The 17,853-nt window shown below is 38.1% G+C and overlaps 2 protein-coding genes across 10 annotated transcripts in view; both read left to right on the top strand.

Annotated features, from left to right (window-relative positions):
• The first annotated feature begins 61 nt into the window (after positions 1-61).
• EPB41L2 (erythrocyte membrane protein band 4.1 like 2) overlaps positions 62-17,853 on the top strand; it is a 191,727-nt gene continuing 173,935 nt past the window's right edge. For 8 of the 9 annotated variants that reach the window (XM_036221723.1, XM_036221717.1, XM_036221697.1 and 5 more), the window contains exon 1: positions 62-186. The gene's annotated coding sequence lies outside the window, so the exon portion shown is untranslated. The remainder of the gene's footprint in view (positions 187-17,853) is intronic. The other variant, XM_036221670.1, reaches the window with a different exon arrangement.
• The window catches only part of LOC107497026, a 33,761-nt gene continuing 16,100 nt past the window's right edge, over positions 193-17,853 (top strand). Inside the window, exons 1-2 of the mRNA XM_016118379.2 lie at positions 193-1,168; positions 1,809-2,009. Of these exons, the coding sequence (XP_015973865.2) occupies positions 197-922 (726 nt within the window). The 5' untranslated portion in view covers positions 193-196 and the 3' untranslated portion in view covers positions 923-1,168; positions 1,809-2,009. The remainder of the gene's footprint in view (positions 1,169-1,808; positions 2,010-17,853) is intronic.

The raw sequence follows: 17,853 nt of genomic DNA, 5'->3' as shown, positions 1-17,853 counted from the left end.
CGGGGGCGCGGGAGGGGCTTCCGCCGCGAGGGGGCGGGGCTGGCGCGCCGAGTCCTCTGACGGCCCCAGCCAGGGAATTTCAATTTGAAACCTAGCGGAGGGAGGAGGCGGGCGCGGCGGCCCAGCGGCTGGGGCTGAAGGTGGACTGGTCCCTGCGCGAGCGAGCTCGCGAGGTGCGGTGTCTGGGTAAGGAGGCATGCGGGGCTGCGGAATGGCGGGTCTGGGGCCGGGGAGCCCGGGCCGATTGAGTAGTCCCTACGGAGCTGCATGGGCGGCTCGGATTTTTCCTCTTGCTGCAGCTGGGAAGCTGATCTCGGGCAGGAAGCGGTGGCGGGACGGTCCCGCCGGGGGGAGGGAGGCCGGCTTTGGGATTTTCTGCAGCTCCCTCTCTCTTCTCTTCTCTACCGGACCCCATTCTCTCTCCCGGGTCCGGGTCCTGTTGCTCCAGGCCGGATCCCCACTTCGCTGCTCCACTGTCCTTCTCTGCCCCGTCTCTCTCAGAGCTGGGGCCGAGTCTCGTGGTATCCGGAAGAGGTGGGGGTTTGGTGAAGAGTGTGCCGGCTCCTCCGGATGCCGTGGGCTCAAGGTCGCGCGTCCCCGGCCCCCAGGAACGGCTGGGGGAGGAATCCGGCTCCATCCCGAGCGAGGGCCGCGGCGCGAGAGCCGGTCCCAGCCAAGAGCGCCACCCGCCTTTGGCTCCCGGCGATGTGCGCGGGGGCTCCGGGATGCGGTGGCGCCCTTCAGGAGGGTGATTTTGGCAGGGGAAGCACGCGGGCGAGGACTCCGCAACTCCCTAGGCTGTCCGCTCGCGTGGGCACTGCGGGAAGCCCGGCGAGGGCCGCGCGCTAGCCCCACGCGCCCCGCAGGTTCGGCCGGTGTCCGCCCGCGCCAATGCGGAGAGGAACGCCGTTTTGCACTCTGATCCTTACAGTTCTGACACTCAGGCCATCTCACTACAGATGCCATTTATTCTTCCTCCGGGGCTGGGAGAATTTTTAAGTGAACTGCAATGGAAGGATGAAAAGGAGAACCGAATGGATCCTGCAGAGTTGGAATTGGCGTCTGGGGCCCTATCCCCAGCCCGAGATGCGGCCCCCAGCAGCCAGAAGGGAAGTTTGGGGAGGGACGTCGGTCATTACGCTTCCCAAGATCTCAAACCTACCCTGAGGTCAGGGTGGTTTTTTTTTTTTTTTTTTTTTTTTGATGAGATCTAAAGAGCTCTGGCCTAGAGTCTGTTTTTTTTTTTGGGAGGGGGAGGGGTCCCTGTGTGGAGTCCTCCCTACTGCCCCCGAAGACTCCTTAAATTGAATTCCCCATCTCCAAAACCGCTAGCTCTGTTTTTAAGAGCCCTGGGATGGGTGGAAAGGAAGGTGGAACCTAGAGGAGCTGTAGACATATTTTCTCTTTTCTGAATCACATCTTTCCCTCAGTTTCTTGAACTTCTTGGATCTGAAATGGCATGTGTGTGTCATTGTTCTTTTGCTGTCTTGTTCATGTTACAGCTTTCTTTTTTTTTTTTTTGACTTAAGAGTTTTTCCTTTATTCTAAAATTTTCTTCAGTTCCTTCTTTATTTTTCCTCTTGTTTTTGTTCTTATCTCACCGGAATCCATTATTTCTATAGTCTCTATTTATAACACTGTATTAAGAATTAGCATTTTAGTTGATGTCCTATTGTATTTCCCCTTGAGTTTAGGACTTGAGCGAAACAGTCAATTTCTTGGTCGCAGAATCTTGGGCTTGGAACAGGTTTTACTGGGAAACGAATAGCACAGCACAGCACTTAATCCTATTCAGTTTCCATTTTCAGGTTTATTGCCGTGAGAAATTACTGGATTGGCGTTGCAGTCAATGATGGGGCTGCATTGCAGTGCAATCTTGAATTGTCGTTAAGGGCCGACCCAGTATATCCATCAGGCTGGTACAACTTTCAAAGAGCTTGGCTGTGTCACCTGCAGAGCTTCAGTGATCAATCTGATGATTCAGTTTGAAAACTACCATCAAACTTCAGGTATCTCCTCTTTGGAGGTCTTTGGAGAACTATTCAAGTGAGAATGGCTTGGAACTATGGCATGGATTTAGGACTAATTTAATCCTATCCTGTCTTCCTCACTTTTTGGGCAGAATTCCCACTGAAGTCAGTAGTGGTCTTGTGTGCAGAAGGACTGCTGAGAACAAGAGGCTGCTCATTTAGAGTAACGGGAAGGGACGTTTTCTTTCCTTTTTAAATATCTCTCTTTAAGAAAGACGTAGTCATAACAGTTTTTTAATTGTTTACCTCTGGTTGAAGTAATTACAGCACTGTGTGCAAAGACTTTCCAGAGAAAATATGTGGATGAGTTGAGCCCCTAACTTGAAATTCTTAATATCTCAATTGGATGGAGATTGCTCAAAACAATTAAAAGTGATTTAGAAAAATCATTTAACAAAACTAGAATTTCATTTTAATAAAATAATTTCTGACTTTTATAAAATTTTTAAACTGCTATGGAATATTGTCAACTCTGTATATTAAACTGGGTATATTTACAACTGGGTATGTACATTAAAATCTGAAATTTAATTCCAAGTAGAAAGAAGCAAATATGCAGATTTAGGGGACGCACCTAAAGAGAGGCTCACCGAAAAAGAACTATTCAAATATAAGACAAGGAAATTCAGATAGCTCTTATTGTATTTGAAAAATTAGTACAATTATTATATGTAGTGATTGTCTGGGCCCATCTGATTGTGAGCACTCAGAGATTTCCAAGTTAACTTTGTGCTGATCTGAGCTGGTGAACTTGTCAGATTCTTTGCTTCTCTATGTTAATGTTCTTGTGGCTTACCCTTTCCAAATTACCAGTTCTAAAGAACTGAGTTTAGAAAACCTATCTAGTCACCAGATTTTAAAAATAGATTTTTAAAAATCATAACCATGTCCATGTGTACTACCCAACCACTTGCTTTCAACTAAAAATACTTGCGAAGATGACAAAGGAGTTCTCAACCAAAATATTTATTGGTAAAATTACTCTGTAATTAGTAATATTGTATAGTTATGTTTAACATCAGGTTTTGCTCCGAATCACTACTCTCATATTACTGTGGTAGAGAATTACAAAGGTTCTATCTTTGCCATTTTATTTAGGAATGTGGGGGTTATAGTTTATATACCAGAATGCTAAATATTTTTGAAAATTTGATTGTTTCTGTTTCCATAGGAAAGTATAGGACTTTTTTGTTGTTGTTGTTGTTATTTTATTATTATAATTTTTGGCACTGAAGTAGCCTGTTTAAAAACTGTGTGTGGACTTTTTGGAAAATGTCTGAAGGCGATAAGATAGTATAGGGATCAATAGTGCTGAGAGTCAAATTTTGCATTTTTAAAATCAGTATTATTTACTTGGAGAAAGCAAGGAAATGTGCTTCCCTTCCCCCACTTTATTTAGAAACATTTCCAGTGGCCTTATTTGCTTTTTCAGATTCAGAATTACTGTACCTAACCACTGGGTACCCTTACAGATTTAAAAGCCTCAAGTAAATGTTTATGCTGGCTTCAGTACTCAGCAAATACTAGCCAAACCCTAATTTACTGCCCTTTTATAGAACCTTGGAATCTCAGGGCTAGACCTTTAGGAGTCAGCAAATCCATTTTCAGCCCTTGCCCCTTCTCCCCAACACACAAACATTACCAGCCTCTTTGGAAGGCCTGAGTTAATAGATTTGTAGATGATTCCTCCACAGATTCCAGACAGAGCATACTTTGGGAATGGCATGTTTTGGCACAAACCAGCAACTTGATATTCATAATATTTCTCTCATTCTTTGACTAGGCAGTGCTCCAGACTAAAATCCAAAAGGAAGTCAGTGCCTGGTGTTATTAGCTACAGGGGAAGGGGCTCCAAGTATAAATAATATAGTTATTTAGAAGTTATAGGTAAGCCAGAAAGCAAAGAAAGGAATCATCTCTATTATCAGTTAGAAATAACTGATAGTGATAACCAGTGCTTTTTTTAAAGTTTTTTTTTTTTTTTATAAAGTATATATTTGTGTATTTTGTATGAGAGGGAATATTATGAGGGAACCCTCTCTTATTCAAAATACACAGACATACACACACGTTAAAAATATTTATATATTTTGTGATGTGAAGCATTTACGACATTGTAGTTAATGAATTTGATGAATCAGTTCGTTCAACTTTAATATATGGGAGGTGCTTTTGGTGAAGAGTCTTTGAAAGCTGGAGTTGGCTTTGTAGAACCTGGTACTATTACATGTAGAAATATCCTTTAGGTAATATTTCATACAGGGAATTTGCTTTTCTTTCAACTCAGTGTCGTTTCCTTTTGTCTTGTGGTTGGCTTGAGATCTGTGTGGGTTTCCTAGATGTGCATTTTTCATGTCTAGAGTAATCTGTATGTTATTTTCTTAAATACTTAGCATTTGGGATATTATTTATTTGAATGAGAATTTCAATGATTTTCCCCCGAAATTCTCATTTTAATTTTAAATTTTTAATATTCTTTTAAGTGAGGCAACCGTTGGTTGACTTCACAGATTTCGGGGACCTTGTCAGTTTACAATCCCTTACTTTTTAAAAATTTTTTACACCTTCAGCACCTAGGTAGTCTCCCATCCAAGTACTAACCAGTACGACCCTGCTTAGCTTCTGAGATCAGACGAGATGGGGCTTGTTCAGGGTAGCATGGCAAATTTCTCATTTTTAAAGTGATGTCTCTTACCCCTTGGTATAGGGATAGACCTTATGTGGCCTATGAATTCATTCCTACTGCTTAGGGTCCCCCCACCAAGATTAAAATCGGGCTAATTTTATATTCTCAGTTACTTTAAAAATAGAAATGTTTTCACTTTACAGATAACTTCTATGCATTTTGGTATTTTTTCACTTAGGCATGGTAGAACCATAAAGGTGTAAATGCGTATAGATTGCCTTCCACTTAATCTTTATAATAGCATGGAATAAATTTGAGGAATAAGAATTCTTTTTTTATTCATTCTGAGAAGTATCTTAAGTAGGGTTTTCCTTTGAGTAGCCAAGCTGACATCTTCAATATGTAACTAACTAAGTTCAGTGACCTGAGGGGAGGGTTTTAGCTCTTTCCAGTGAAAGAGCCAGAGGGCATGGAAAGGGCTCCAAAGTGATTTTGTCACTGTGCCCCTGTAGAACCTTATTGTCTAGATGGCGAGTTAAAACCACTTTTTAACAATTTCAGTACGATATTTTTAGAATTTTTGAACTTTCATAAAACTTTATCCTAGCTAACTGTTTACCTCTTTTGGTAGTATACAAAAGAACAGATAGATTGCAAGGCTGTTTCAGTTACACAGTGTGTTCATAAAACTTTCCAGATCTGAGAGACTGAAGAAAGAGGCTGACAACTCCAGCATTACATTGAGTTTCTTGAGGGAATTTACAGACAAGGTGCATCTTGGGCTGTGGCAGGGTGGCATGGATATCATCTGCTGCATGGCAGGTGCTAAAGAATTATATAGAACAGAGCAGGATGGATGGGATACTGGTGCGCGAACCGCCCCGGATAAGGTGAAAATGCTTTGTGTGCTTGCCAAGGGCAGGGCAAGGGCCTGTTCCAGGAACAAGCCTCAGTGGGACGTTGGGGATGGGTCTATCTGAGAGTCTCTGGGGGGACTTACAGGACACAATCTCTGTTCTGGCCAGATCTGGTCCTGCAGTGGTCACATGGAACAGTCTCTACTCCACACCGAGAGGATATAGTCTTTTGTTATGCTGTTAGAGGTACCTGATTCTGATGTATGCATATGCTATATTATAATTTCCTCTCTTTATAATTTAGTAAACTTACTGAAAGCAAACTGTGAATGGAATTTTGATTGATAGTGTTTAAATCTCTGCATGCGGTATTTAAATGTGACCTTTATAAATCCAGTACATATTTTCGTATGCTAAATAGACCTGCAGACGTATTTTCCTTCAACATAATTTTTTTTTTTAACTTTAAATTAGTTGCCAACATTCAGAAATCAGGTTTCACACAAATATCTTCATTTTAGGCTTCTCCGGAAAAACCGGAGGATCTGGGCCCACTTGAGAAACACTGGGTCATACTCCTCCATCGCAGCAGTCATCAGCTAGACCTTACTAGCTCCCGCCCCAGTTTGCATAGGTCATCCTCTCTCTGCTTTGCTGAAGTCTCTCCCATTTCCTTGTCTTAACCTATAGACTTTTTTATTTATTTGTATTAGATATCTACCTTCTTTAGACTACTGAATTTGTACCTCTTTTACTGAATACCAATTGAAAGGTGCAAAAAAGTCATAGATCTCTATGGCCTTAGAGTAGGGGTTCCTGGCTTTTCTTTTTCCTGTACGATCTTAGACGGGGATTTTTCTACCTTCTGGGCCATCAGTCATTTCCTGCTCCTTTCTTTGTGAAAAACTGACCTTTAGGTCACTATCAGTCATTGTTTACAGAGCCCATTAATCAGTGCCCAGCACACAGTAGGGCCTTAATAACATATATAAAGAATGTACTTTCTAGTTTCCTTCTAGACTTTATAGGTCAGATCTCTTATTCTTTGAAGCCTACTGCTGTACCCTATTTGTATGTTTGGCATTTTTAAAAGACTTTTTTTTATTTCATCATTTAATATTTTGGTATGTATCTCTAGGAGATAAAATGTCTTTCATAAACATAATACTATCATTGCCCTTAATATCAAATATCTAATTGTTGGTATTTGGATATCCAATTATTTTAAGTATCATTTTTTTAATTTGAGATATAATTGACATATAACATTATTTTAGTTTCAGATATACAACATAATGATTGATATTTGTATATATTGAGATGATCCTGACAGTAAATCTAGTTAACATTCATTACCACACATAGTTATTTCTGGTGATGAGAACTTTTAAGATCTTTTCTCCTAGCAGCTTTCAAATGCGTAATACAGCATTGTTAACTATAGTCAGTCACCATGCTATATATAACATCCCCAGGACTTATTTTGTAACTTGCAATTTGTGCCCTTTGATCCCTTTACCCCACTCCCACCCCGACCCCTCATCTCTGGCAACCACCACTGTGTTCTCTGTATCTCAAGTATCAGTTTTTGAATAAATTAGTTTGAATCAAGGTCCAGTTAAGATCTACACATTATGATTGATCGATATACCTTTAAAGACTAAGAAACTATAGTTTTCCCTTCCTCTCTTATGTCTCCTTGCAATTTATTTGTTGAAGAACTTGATGATTGTTCTATATTGGTTTCCCACAGTCTGAATTTTTCCGACTTCAGTCCTGTAGTGTAGTAAACCTGTTCCTCTGTCCTCTGTATTTTCTTTAATTCGGTGGTTTGATCTAGAGACTTGGTCTAATTCAACTTTTTTTTTCTTTTTTTTTCTTTTTGGTTTGGTAAGAGTCCTCATAGCTGTATCTGACACTTCTTGCTTGTTTTGCTTCCAGGCTCCATCCAGCTTCAGATCCTTTCACGGCAGCTGCTTCGTTGTCTGCTTAACCTGTACTGGACAAATACATTTTACGCTAGTGGGTTAGCTTTGTTCTAGGTTCCATTTTTAAGTAACCCAGTAAGGCCAGAATCGATAATCAACAAGCTTGAAAAAAAAGGAAGAAAAACAACTATTTTGCAGCATAGACTGCCAGTCAGGGACTGTAGTTGGTGCTTTACATGTGTTGATATCCACAGTCCTTGCAGCAACACCTTGAAGTTGGTATGCAGTTCATTTTACTTATGAAAAATTGAGGCTTAAACATTGAAACATTTGCTCAAGGGCACCCAGCTTGTGTGCTGCTAAAAAATTTTTTTCTTCTGGTAGGGAGGACCTGTTATTGTGTTTAATTGCTTAATGCTATTACAGTGTAGAACTTGAAGTTTGAGGAATTTGTTGGCATCTCTAGTATCTGATTTTTATAAAAGACAAGCTTGCTTCCCTAACTGGTTTTCTGGCTCCTTGCTTTCTTCTGTAAGGGTGTGAAGCTGACCGAGTACTACTTTTTTCTATGTGACTTTGGACTCATGCTGGAACTGGGAGTACCCTTCATCTTGTTTTCTCCTTAGTATAGTATTTCCTGTCAGATGTTTCAACATAAGAAAAATATACCAGAATATAAAATGCATCAGCATAATGTGTGCCCCACACCTAGTTTTTCTCTTTCAAGCGGTTTTATACTTTTTGCTATTTCTTTTACAATGCAAATGGCATGTCCCAAGGTGCTTGTAGTATAGTAATACTGCAGAGATTGTAAGGAGAAACAGCAGATCCCTGCCCTAGTTCCCTTAGTGACAGATTTCTGCTCCCAAGAGGCAACCACTTTCAGTTCTTTCAGTTTTATTATCTCATGTATTTTGTCTGAATAACATGATTTTCTTGCTTTTTGATTTTTCCATTTTAGGCAATGACAGCAATTAACTTGCTACCTTGGTTGGAGTTAGCCTCCTTTACTAACTCCCTCTTCCTGTACAAACCCACCCTCTTCTCGCATTCTACAACCATATATGCCAACAGCTAAGCCATATGAAGTGCTTTGATTGCATGTACTACTTTACAACTTTTTGTTTTATCCTGAAATTGATTGCCTTATTTTGTCCTCATTTGCATAGTTTTCTTTGTTACCCATCCTTAATTTATCCCTAAACTATATTGAAGACTGTATCGACAAAATTTTCTTTTCTTGGAGATATCCTTTTGGGCCCTCCATCTTTCCAGTCTGTTTTATTTCTAGAACTGCTGTGTATCTGTATTCTGGGAATTCCCTTTGCCTCTCTTCTTGGGCTCCCAGGTTCCTGGCCCCCATGTCCTTTTCTTAACTCTTACTTAACAATAAGTATATCCTTCAGTGGTTTCCCAAGGAAGTGCTTATGGAAGGTGAATTTCTTGAGACCTTGCATGTCTAAAAACAACTTTTTTTCACTGTTAAAATGGCTTTTCATTCTGTGACTTTGAATGTTTTTACAGTTTGTCCAGGTATAGAATTTTAAGTTAGTGATTACTTTCCCTCTGAATTTTGACTCCATTCTAGCATCCCAATACTGCTATAGAAAAGACTGGTGTGACTCTAACTTCTACTTATGTATATTTGGTGTGTTCTCTTTAGAAGTTGTTAGGGTTTTCTCTTTGAACTTGGTGATCTGAAGCTTCATGATGTTGTGTCTACTGGTGTGGGAAGTTTTTCATTCATTGTGTTGGGCACTCATTTAGGGAGCCCTTCCAGCTTGGAAATTCTTGTCTTTCAGAAATATACTTCTGTAATTTCTCCCTCTGTGTTTTCTGGTCTTTCTGGAACTCCAGTTATTTGGATGTTGAATTTCTTAGAATGACTCCCCAGTTTTATTTTTTATCCTCTGATACCATCTCTTTTTTCTTTTTGTTCTGCTTTTTTGGGAAATCTCTTCAATGTTTCTTTAACCTCTCTACTGATTTCTTCCCCCTATTTTCTGAGCTTCTACTTGGTCATTAAATTTTCTTTTTGATAATGTCCTTTTCTTTTTTCGTGCATGTAATATCTCCAGTTTGGCCCTATTTGATGTCCCTTTGCACTTGCTTTCTCTGTGTCTTCCCTCACATAGTTGCATGGCTCACTCCCCTAACTCCTTCACATCTTTGGCTCCCATGATAATTTATTTGAAACTACCGTGTAGCCCTACTTCCACCCCTACCCCAGCACATCTTAAATCTTTCTTGTCTTTTCTATGTATTATTATCATCTGATACACTATATATTTTACTTTTTATTGATTCTCCCCTCACTAGAATATAAGCTGCAGGAAGGCAAATGTTTTTATCCGTTTTGTTTACCCCATTATTTCCAGTATCTAGAACAGTGCATTGCACAGAGTAGGCCCTCAGTAAATATTTGTTGACTGAGTAATTGGACCTCTTTGTTTTCTGTATGGTGTCTAACATTTGCCCTCTATGCCTGAGTTTCCTGATCCCAGAGCCTGCCTTCCTTTAGCTTCTCTAGAGAGTTAACCTCCCGTTTTGGCTGCAAAGGTTTGGGCAGAGAGATTGAGAGATCGAGAGACTGAGAGATTGAGCGATTAAGAGAGAGAAAGAGGAGAGGAGACCAGGAGAGAGAGAGAGAGAGAGAGAGAGAGAGAGAGAGAGAGAAGAGAGAAGAGAGAAGGAGTGGGGGGAAAGGAGGAGAGGGTGAAGGGAGGGAGAGAGGGAAGAAGAAAAGGAGAGAGGGAGAGAGAACACTAGGGAGAGGAGGAGTTTAAGTGTTCCTTGTATTTACTTATAGCTGGTCTCCTGTTTTTAGTTCTGTCTCTCAACTTAGCCCTCAGTGGTATTGTTTCTGTCAGGCCCCCACCAAAACGGGAATTCAAGTTTCAGCTTCCTCTGCTCTGCTAAATTAGTTACTCTACATCTGTTTTCCATCTTCTAAAATTCTGTTGATATATCTCATTTGCTGGCCTGGCCTCTCCTGTTTTTTGTTTTTTTGTTTTTTTGTTTTTTTTTAATTCGTTTGTGGATTTTTACTGCCTGCCTTCCTTCCTTCCTTCCTTCCTTCCTTCCTTCCTTCCTTCCTTCCTTCCTTCCTTCCTTCCTCCCTCTTTCCTTCCTTCCCTCCTTGTCATTTTAGTGTAGTTTTGGGCAAGAGTAGAAATTAACGTATGTTTAATCCACTGATTTTAGGGTTTAAAATTGATAAAAATAAAGTTCCTAAGATTACTGTGGTACTCACAATTTGGTAAGGACTGCAGCCATAATAAAATGGTCCTTCTTTTTCATGAAGATGCTGAGTTGAACCTTAGTTATGTGTATATATGTGTGGGTGTGTATATATATGTACATATGTATATATATGTGTATATATACACACACGTGTGTATATATATATGTGTGTATCTGTGTTTATATACATACATATATGTAGAGAGAGAGAGAAGAGTCAGGCAATTTAGTCAATATCTAGGGTAGATAGGAGTGGGTGACTGATGTCATTGAACAATAAAGTGCTTCCTAGAAAGAGATCAGCAAATGTATTATATTTTTTTCCTATAATAGTTCAAGGATTAGTTTAGTACAGAGAATGAATGAGAAATCTTATATACTTGAACTAGATTTAAAAATGCGCAACAAAAACAATTTGGTGAATGTGTATCAGAAATGGCCACCTTATTTTAGAGTTTACTAAATATCTTAGTTTATCTTTAGATAACACATGATTTGCATACATAAATTTAAATATTCTTTGAATAAAGATTTGGGGATTAGAGATTAGAGCACTCTTGGAAGCCCAGGTGGGTTCCGTTACATACTTTCAGGGTAAAAACTTTCATTACTAGGGCATAAATAGAGAGTGAGAATTAACACTAATGTGAAGATACATACGTCAGGGGTTTTTATATATGGGATTTGGGGAAATGGAGACAAAAATGGAGATTCTGAATAGGCGGTGGCTGGGAGGTATGAGGAAGTTCTGTGAAGATCAAAGGCTCATGGCATGCATGTGGTTAGGGCTGGATAAGATGCCCAGTGGGTTTTCGAGATTTATGCTTTAAAATACTCTATTCATTAATGTAGAGGTGTTGCAGGCAGTAGATCAGGATTCAAAGCATGGAGGTATGTTAAAATCCTTTGAGGTGGTACACGATTAAATCTTTTTTTATAACAGTTGAATATATGTCAGTGTGCATCAGAAAAATATACAAATACTTTAAAACTATGTTTTCATTGATATTACTTAGCATAAGGCTAAAGTAGGTATTTTTTAAGTGACTTGATTTAACGGTAAATATTAAGTAATAATATGATGGCTGTTTCAATTTGGCAAAAAGTCGATTTCCTTGATCAAAGTGCTTTGATACATTTCTTATTTCTTGAAGTAGATAACAACATAAAACTGTATGTGGTCACTGTGGCATAGACTTCTGAGGGTTTTCTTCTTTTTTAAAAAAATTCTATTTTAATTTATAAAGGTTTGTTTGTTTATCTTTTCAAAGTTCATTCTTAAACCAATTTCATACCATAGGTCTGATGGGTAAGAAAAGTGAGTCAGGAAGAGGTTAAACTTACCCGAATTCAGTCGGCAATTTAGTAATGGAGCTTCAGGCACCGCCAAGGTCTTCTTGTGTCCAGAGTTGTTCTCTACGTGGTGCTCTTTTGCTGTTAATAGAGTTGCCAATTGAAGTTTTCTTAGAACTCTGGAAGCCTGCCAAGTTTTATAGGTTGAAGGCTGTCCTGTAGCTTTCATATATTTGTATCTGGAGCACTGAAGGTAGAAAGAGCTAGGTCTTCCAAAAATAGTTCAATAAATGTGTCAACATTTTGAAATACTGTTGAAAAAACAGGGAAGTAGAAGTCCTGTGGGATTATTGAAAAATGGTGCCAAATGCCTTCACAAGTATTTGGAAAGCAAATGTGGCATTGGTCCTATGCCAGACAATGTTGCATATTCAGCCTTCATTTTTGGAGCCCATTTTTATTATGATAATCTTTGACAGTATGCTCTGTTTAATTGCTTTTGACTCATATAAAAAAGCTGTTAAATGACCATCTTCCTTGAAAAGTTACCTTTAATCCACTGCTCTTAAGGAGAAAAAGGAAAACTTTTGTTTTTTCTTTTTTAAATAAAATGAATAAAAATTGTGTGGGAAAGGTTAAAGTGCCAAGTAAATGAACTGTGTCTTTCCACTGACAAAGGAATCAAGAGTTTATCCATGAGCTTGTAACCAGAACTGTTTTTGGATCTTGACCATTAAAAGCAACATCAGTAAAGACTGCATCTTAATTTCTTTAATGCCAAGATTGTCTGTTTTAAATTATGCACATATGGGAATGTGAGTACATTTTTCCTTCCCCCATATCCCTCCCACCCACGAACAGTAAAATAAAGGTATGTTGAAGATATTCTTATCTTTTGTAACTGCAGTGAAGAGCTGTAGATAGATGTGGGCAGCATCTGTAGTGCAGATGTAACTCTAACTTTTCTCCTAATTGAGGCCAGTTCACTTTCATCCCCAGTCTGCAAGCTTAAAAGACTTGAGGGTGGATCCGAGGGCATTCTGTAGATCTGTGATCTATATATTATTCTCTCTTTGCAGCACACATGGTAGCAGTGAAGGGTAATGTAGCTCTTTTTTAAGGACCTTTTTTAAATTAGATTTTTTTCAAACCTGTGTTTTCACTATATCTGATTATTAAAGTGTTTATTTGGAAGAAAGAATGTACCATTGTCAGTTATAGAAGCTTTTTATTATGGAAAATTTAAATCTATTCAGAATTAGAGAGAATAGTAATATAATGAATCCCAGGTATCCTCACCCAGTGTTGACAGTTACCAGCACATGGCCGGGATTGTTTCATTTATATTACCCTTCTACTTCCTGCTAATCTCCCTACCCCGATTATTTTGAAACAAATTCTAGACATCATATAATTTCATTTCTATGTAAGTAAGATATGTCTCTCCCCTCTTTTTGGCACGTGTTTTCTAGCCTCCAAAATTAAGCTCATGTTTATTACCACTTGTAGAATTACAGAAATTAGTTCATTTATGACATAGTCTCATGTTTCTACGATAAATTGTATTGTTTTAATCAAAGAAAACACTTTCATGTAAATATGGCATTGTGGACATAGGAAATGCTTTAGCCAGTGCTAAAAAAATAGCTTAACAAATCTGAACTGATCTTTAAATTCAGTGTTTTAATGTTGATGTTTTATAATTTTCATTACAAGGCTCCTGCCTATGTTTACACTAGATTTTAATGTTGTTAAATTTTTGTTTTTTAAATTTTCTTCTTCCCTCCTTTCCTCCCTTCCTCTCTACATTGTCTCTCTCCCTTTCCTCCTCCCTCTCATTTTTTCTCTCTCCTTCCCTCCATCTCTCTTTTATTCTTTTGCTTAGCATAGTTTGGTGGCAATATGTTGGAACTAGACCCAAGTGAAACATTCTTTTTCTAGCCAACTGAATTTTAATGTGACTGTACTGTTATTATAAAATCACATCAACCCACCATGTGTATAGTCTGTCTGGCAATGTAGAGGGGAAAGTACATGCCTTAAACATTGATCATATAGTGATTTAGAAATCATATGTAAAATGTTGGCATTTTAGCCAAAGCTGGCTATAACTTAATAGTTGAAGTACTTTTGCTGTTTAACGCAGGCAAGATTTTTATGTTGGAGATAGTTTATTTTATATTTCAATTCATATTTTTATTAAAATACAGTTTATGCATTCTTTGTAAAGACATTACGTATTGAATTAGAAAATATTGATAACAGGTAACATTTCATGCATACTTAATATGTGTCAGATACTGTTCTATAAGCACATTTACAAATATTTATTAATTTAATCCTCACAGTAACCCTGTGTGATAACTACTGTTATTCTAGATTTGCCTGATGAGAAAACTCAGGCACTGCAAGGTTGAGTAACTTACTCAGGGTTATTCAGCTAATTAATGACTGAGCAGAGACTTGAAGACCCAGGCCATTTGGTTCCAGAGCCTACAGTCATAACTGCTGTCCTATATTTTCCCTAAGAATATGTAAATTCCTTCTTTACACCTTGTTCCTACTTGCATTTGTTTCCTCAGGGGTACCTATTTTGAACTAGAGCCAATACTGTATTAGGGCATATTGATCACTGGAGGTAGTTTTCAGTCAGAAACTTGAAAGCAGTTAATGAGATTCTAGTCATGTTCTTTTACTGGTTTTTAGTTATAAAGGAAAAAGCAGGAGAAGTAGACGCATGTAGAAAGTAAGCTGGTAACTGCTGATGTCTGTCTTCCTTCTCCTGTATTTGGAAATGGAATGTTGACAAGTCATAAAGGAGTTGCTGAAGTCAGTAGTTCAAAGTACCATTGAATGATCAAAATTTTTGTCTTTGGTTGAGTATCTTGAAATGCCAGATGTATTGGAACGCTGGCCATCTTTGGTGTGTCCTGAAAAGTGCAGACTTTTGTGGGAGTTTGTCCTGGGTCTACAGTGACTGAAATTTCAACAAACCAAGTACCTGATAACCCCCCCCCCCCCTGAAAGGAGTAAGAGGGTAGATTGAAAATTATTTCAACTAGCCCCAAGTCCCAGTTCATCAATTACTAAATATGACATTGGGTAAGTTATGTTGCTCTTATGTCTGTTTTCTTTTAAGTGGTTTAGAATCCCTGAAATAAGTCCTAATTCATCCTAATTCATATAAGATATTGTCCATGCCACATTCATTTGTCTCTGTTTGTGGAGGAAGTCATTTAAAGTACCCTTCTTTAGAGAAAAAACAGACATAGGATTTTGGCAAAACATTTGATAAAGCTTTCATTGTGTCTTTATAGCAACTTTGCGGGAAAAACTGCATAGTGGAGGGAGGTCTGTGATGGTGTTTGTTACTGAAATTTTAACCTTGGTCTTCTCTTATCCAAAATATTTGTGTCAGTGGTTTTTATGATGAAGACAAGGACTGCTGATCAAATTTACAGATTTCATGAAGTTTGTTAAGGAGATTTAATAAGCCATATGTAGATTGTCTTGTTATATACATAATTGGTTGAAGTACACAGGATGAAATTTGTTGGAAATACAAGTCATGTATGCTTAATAATAAGCTCCTTGAACAAGTTCTGAAACAGAGCAGTCTTGGTCTTCTTTTCAATATGAAGTTTTTATAAAAAAGTAGTGTGTGCCTTTTTATTCCTCAGTACAAGACACCTTGACTTTTGGTGTTACCACACCACTGAAATTGTGCTTTTTCAGATAAGAGAAGGCTTGTTATTAAATAGTTGACTACATTTTTCCTCGTATTATTTTTTTAAATTGTCGACTGATCATACTGTCTTTGAAATTCTCTCTTGACATATTTAGAGCTTTGTTCTAGTTCTGTTCTTTGCAAACATCTTTTCCTCTGACTGTCCCTTTAATTTTTCCTGTTTCCCAGGTTTCTGAGCTCAGCTTTTGGGTCTTAGCCTTGAATCATTTTGTATCACCTCAGTCTTTACCTACCATCATAATCTATTGATAGAAATCTCTGTCCAGACTAAGTCTTTCTCTTGAGCTCTTCATCCTTGTATGACTTAGAGGAGTCGCTACCAGTATCTCAGAGTTTTTAAATGAGTATGTGAGGTATTTTGTGCAGAATGTGGGCTGTAATTGACTATTGTGCTTTGAATCTGGAATATTTTGTTTGTTTTTAGGCACTGCATTTTAAGTGGTGGGTAGCATGCACTAAGTATATATTTGTTTAATAAAAATGAGCAGACAGATGAACTGAACTCATGTCTGTGGAAAGGTCGTTGGGGTTAGGAGGAACTGTGATGTGGAAGGAACTAGCTATTAAAATAACTGAAGGAATAAGACCTGCTGGGGCGGTTAAGTTGTTGAGAGCTATCTTTTGAGTACCAGCTTTTTAATTTTTTCCTTCTCTCCCTCCCTCCCTCCCTCCCTCCCTCCCTCCCTCCTTTCCTTCCTTCCTTCCTTCCTTCCTTCCTTCCTTCCTTCCTTCCTTCCTTCCTTCCTTCCTTCCTTCCTTCCTTCCTTCCTTCCTTCCTTCCTTCCTTCCTTCCAAAAAGCACTACAATAGATTTTATATATTGGCCCATTATTCATTATGGAAGTCTGTGTATATATATGTGTGTGTAAGTGATTAACAAAAACAAATTTCAAAAATTACTTCTTAATAATAATAAATGCCAGTCAACAATTTAGTAACTTGATTTCATAATTCATCATCAATGGACTGTGGTCTGTGTTTGAAAAATATTTTTTCTATGGATAAAACTAAGAGGTTTGAAGAAGGGAAATCTCCTTCCCAGTATGAGAAGAACTTTTTAACAGAGCAGGCAGATAATGGAGTATGTTTCCCAGGGTTTGAAGGGCCCAGGTCAGAGGCTCATAATCACTTGCTGGAAGGTGGGAGGAAAGTTCACTGGATGGAGGATGGAACTTTGTGATCACCTACATGTCTTCCAAGATGAAGATTTTATGATTCTCATTTTGTGACTTGCTGAAATTTTAAGGTGATTAGAGTTGTTTAAATGAAAAAATATTCATTCTGAATTTATTTGCTACTATTCTATTTGTTTAAGTCAGAAATGTCTCTTTGTTTTATAGACACATGAATTTTTACTTTATTTTAAAATTTTGTTTTATAAGCTATTTTCTTTTTTTTCTTACAGAAAAGTTTTATTTTTGAAGTTTTAAATATGTACAAAAGTAAACTGAGTGGTGTAATGACTCCCCTCAAAGCATTCCCATCACCTAGCTTTAACAGTATCAACTTATGACCAGCCTTATTTTATCTATATCCCTATTTATTTCACCCCCAACTCTTATTTTGAAGCAAATCCGAGGCATTTCACCTGCATATATTTCCATAAGTATCTCTAAAAGCTAAGACTCTTGAAAAAACTCACAATGTCATTATTACACCTAAAAAAGTTACAAGTAAATTCTTACTGTCATCAGATATTCACTCAGTTCCAATTTCCATTTGTCTTTATTTTCTTTCATACTCTTGTTTAAATTGGGATCCAAAATAGGTGTACACATTGAGATCAGTGAATCTCTGTAATCTATAGGTTTTCTCTCTAGTATTTCCTTTAATTTTTTTTGAAGAAACTGGACTGCTTGTCGTGTATCATTCCCAGAATTTTTATTTTCCTGATTTATCTCTGCCACTGGTATAGTTTAACCTGTTACTCTGTCCTGTAAATTGATAGTTAACTACAGAGGTGTTTTTAAATGAATTTCAGGTTCAGTTTTAAAATATTTTTTTGCCATGAATATGTCATTGGATCTGTTCTTTGTTAAAACCACTCAAAGGGTATACTAAAGGTAACTGTAAAGGCGTTTGAATTTTTTACTTAGTTCTTCATTTTCTGAAATAATCCTAAGCCAAA

The sequence above is a fragment of the Rousettus aegyptiacus genome, unplaced genomic scaffold (assembly GCF_014176215.1).
Source record: "Rousettus aegyptiacus isolate mRouAeg1 unplaced genomic scaffold, mRouAeg1.p scaffold_m13_p_1, whole genome shotgun sequence".
In the NCBI taxonomy this organism is placed as follows: Eukaryota; Metazoa; Chordata; class Mammalia; order Chiroptera; family Pteropodidae; genus Rousettus; species Rousettus aegyptiacus.
Note: the sequence above shows the minus strand (reverse complement) of the source record. Positions and strands in the feature narration are given on the sequence as shown.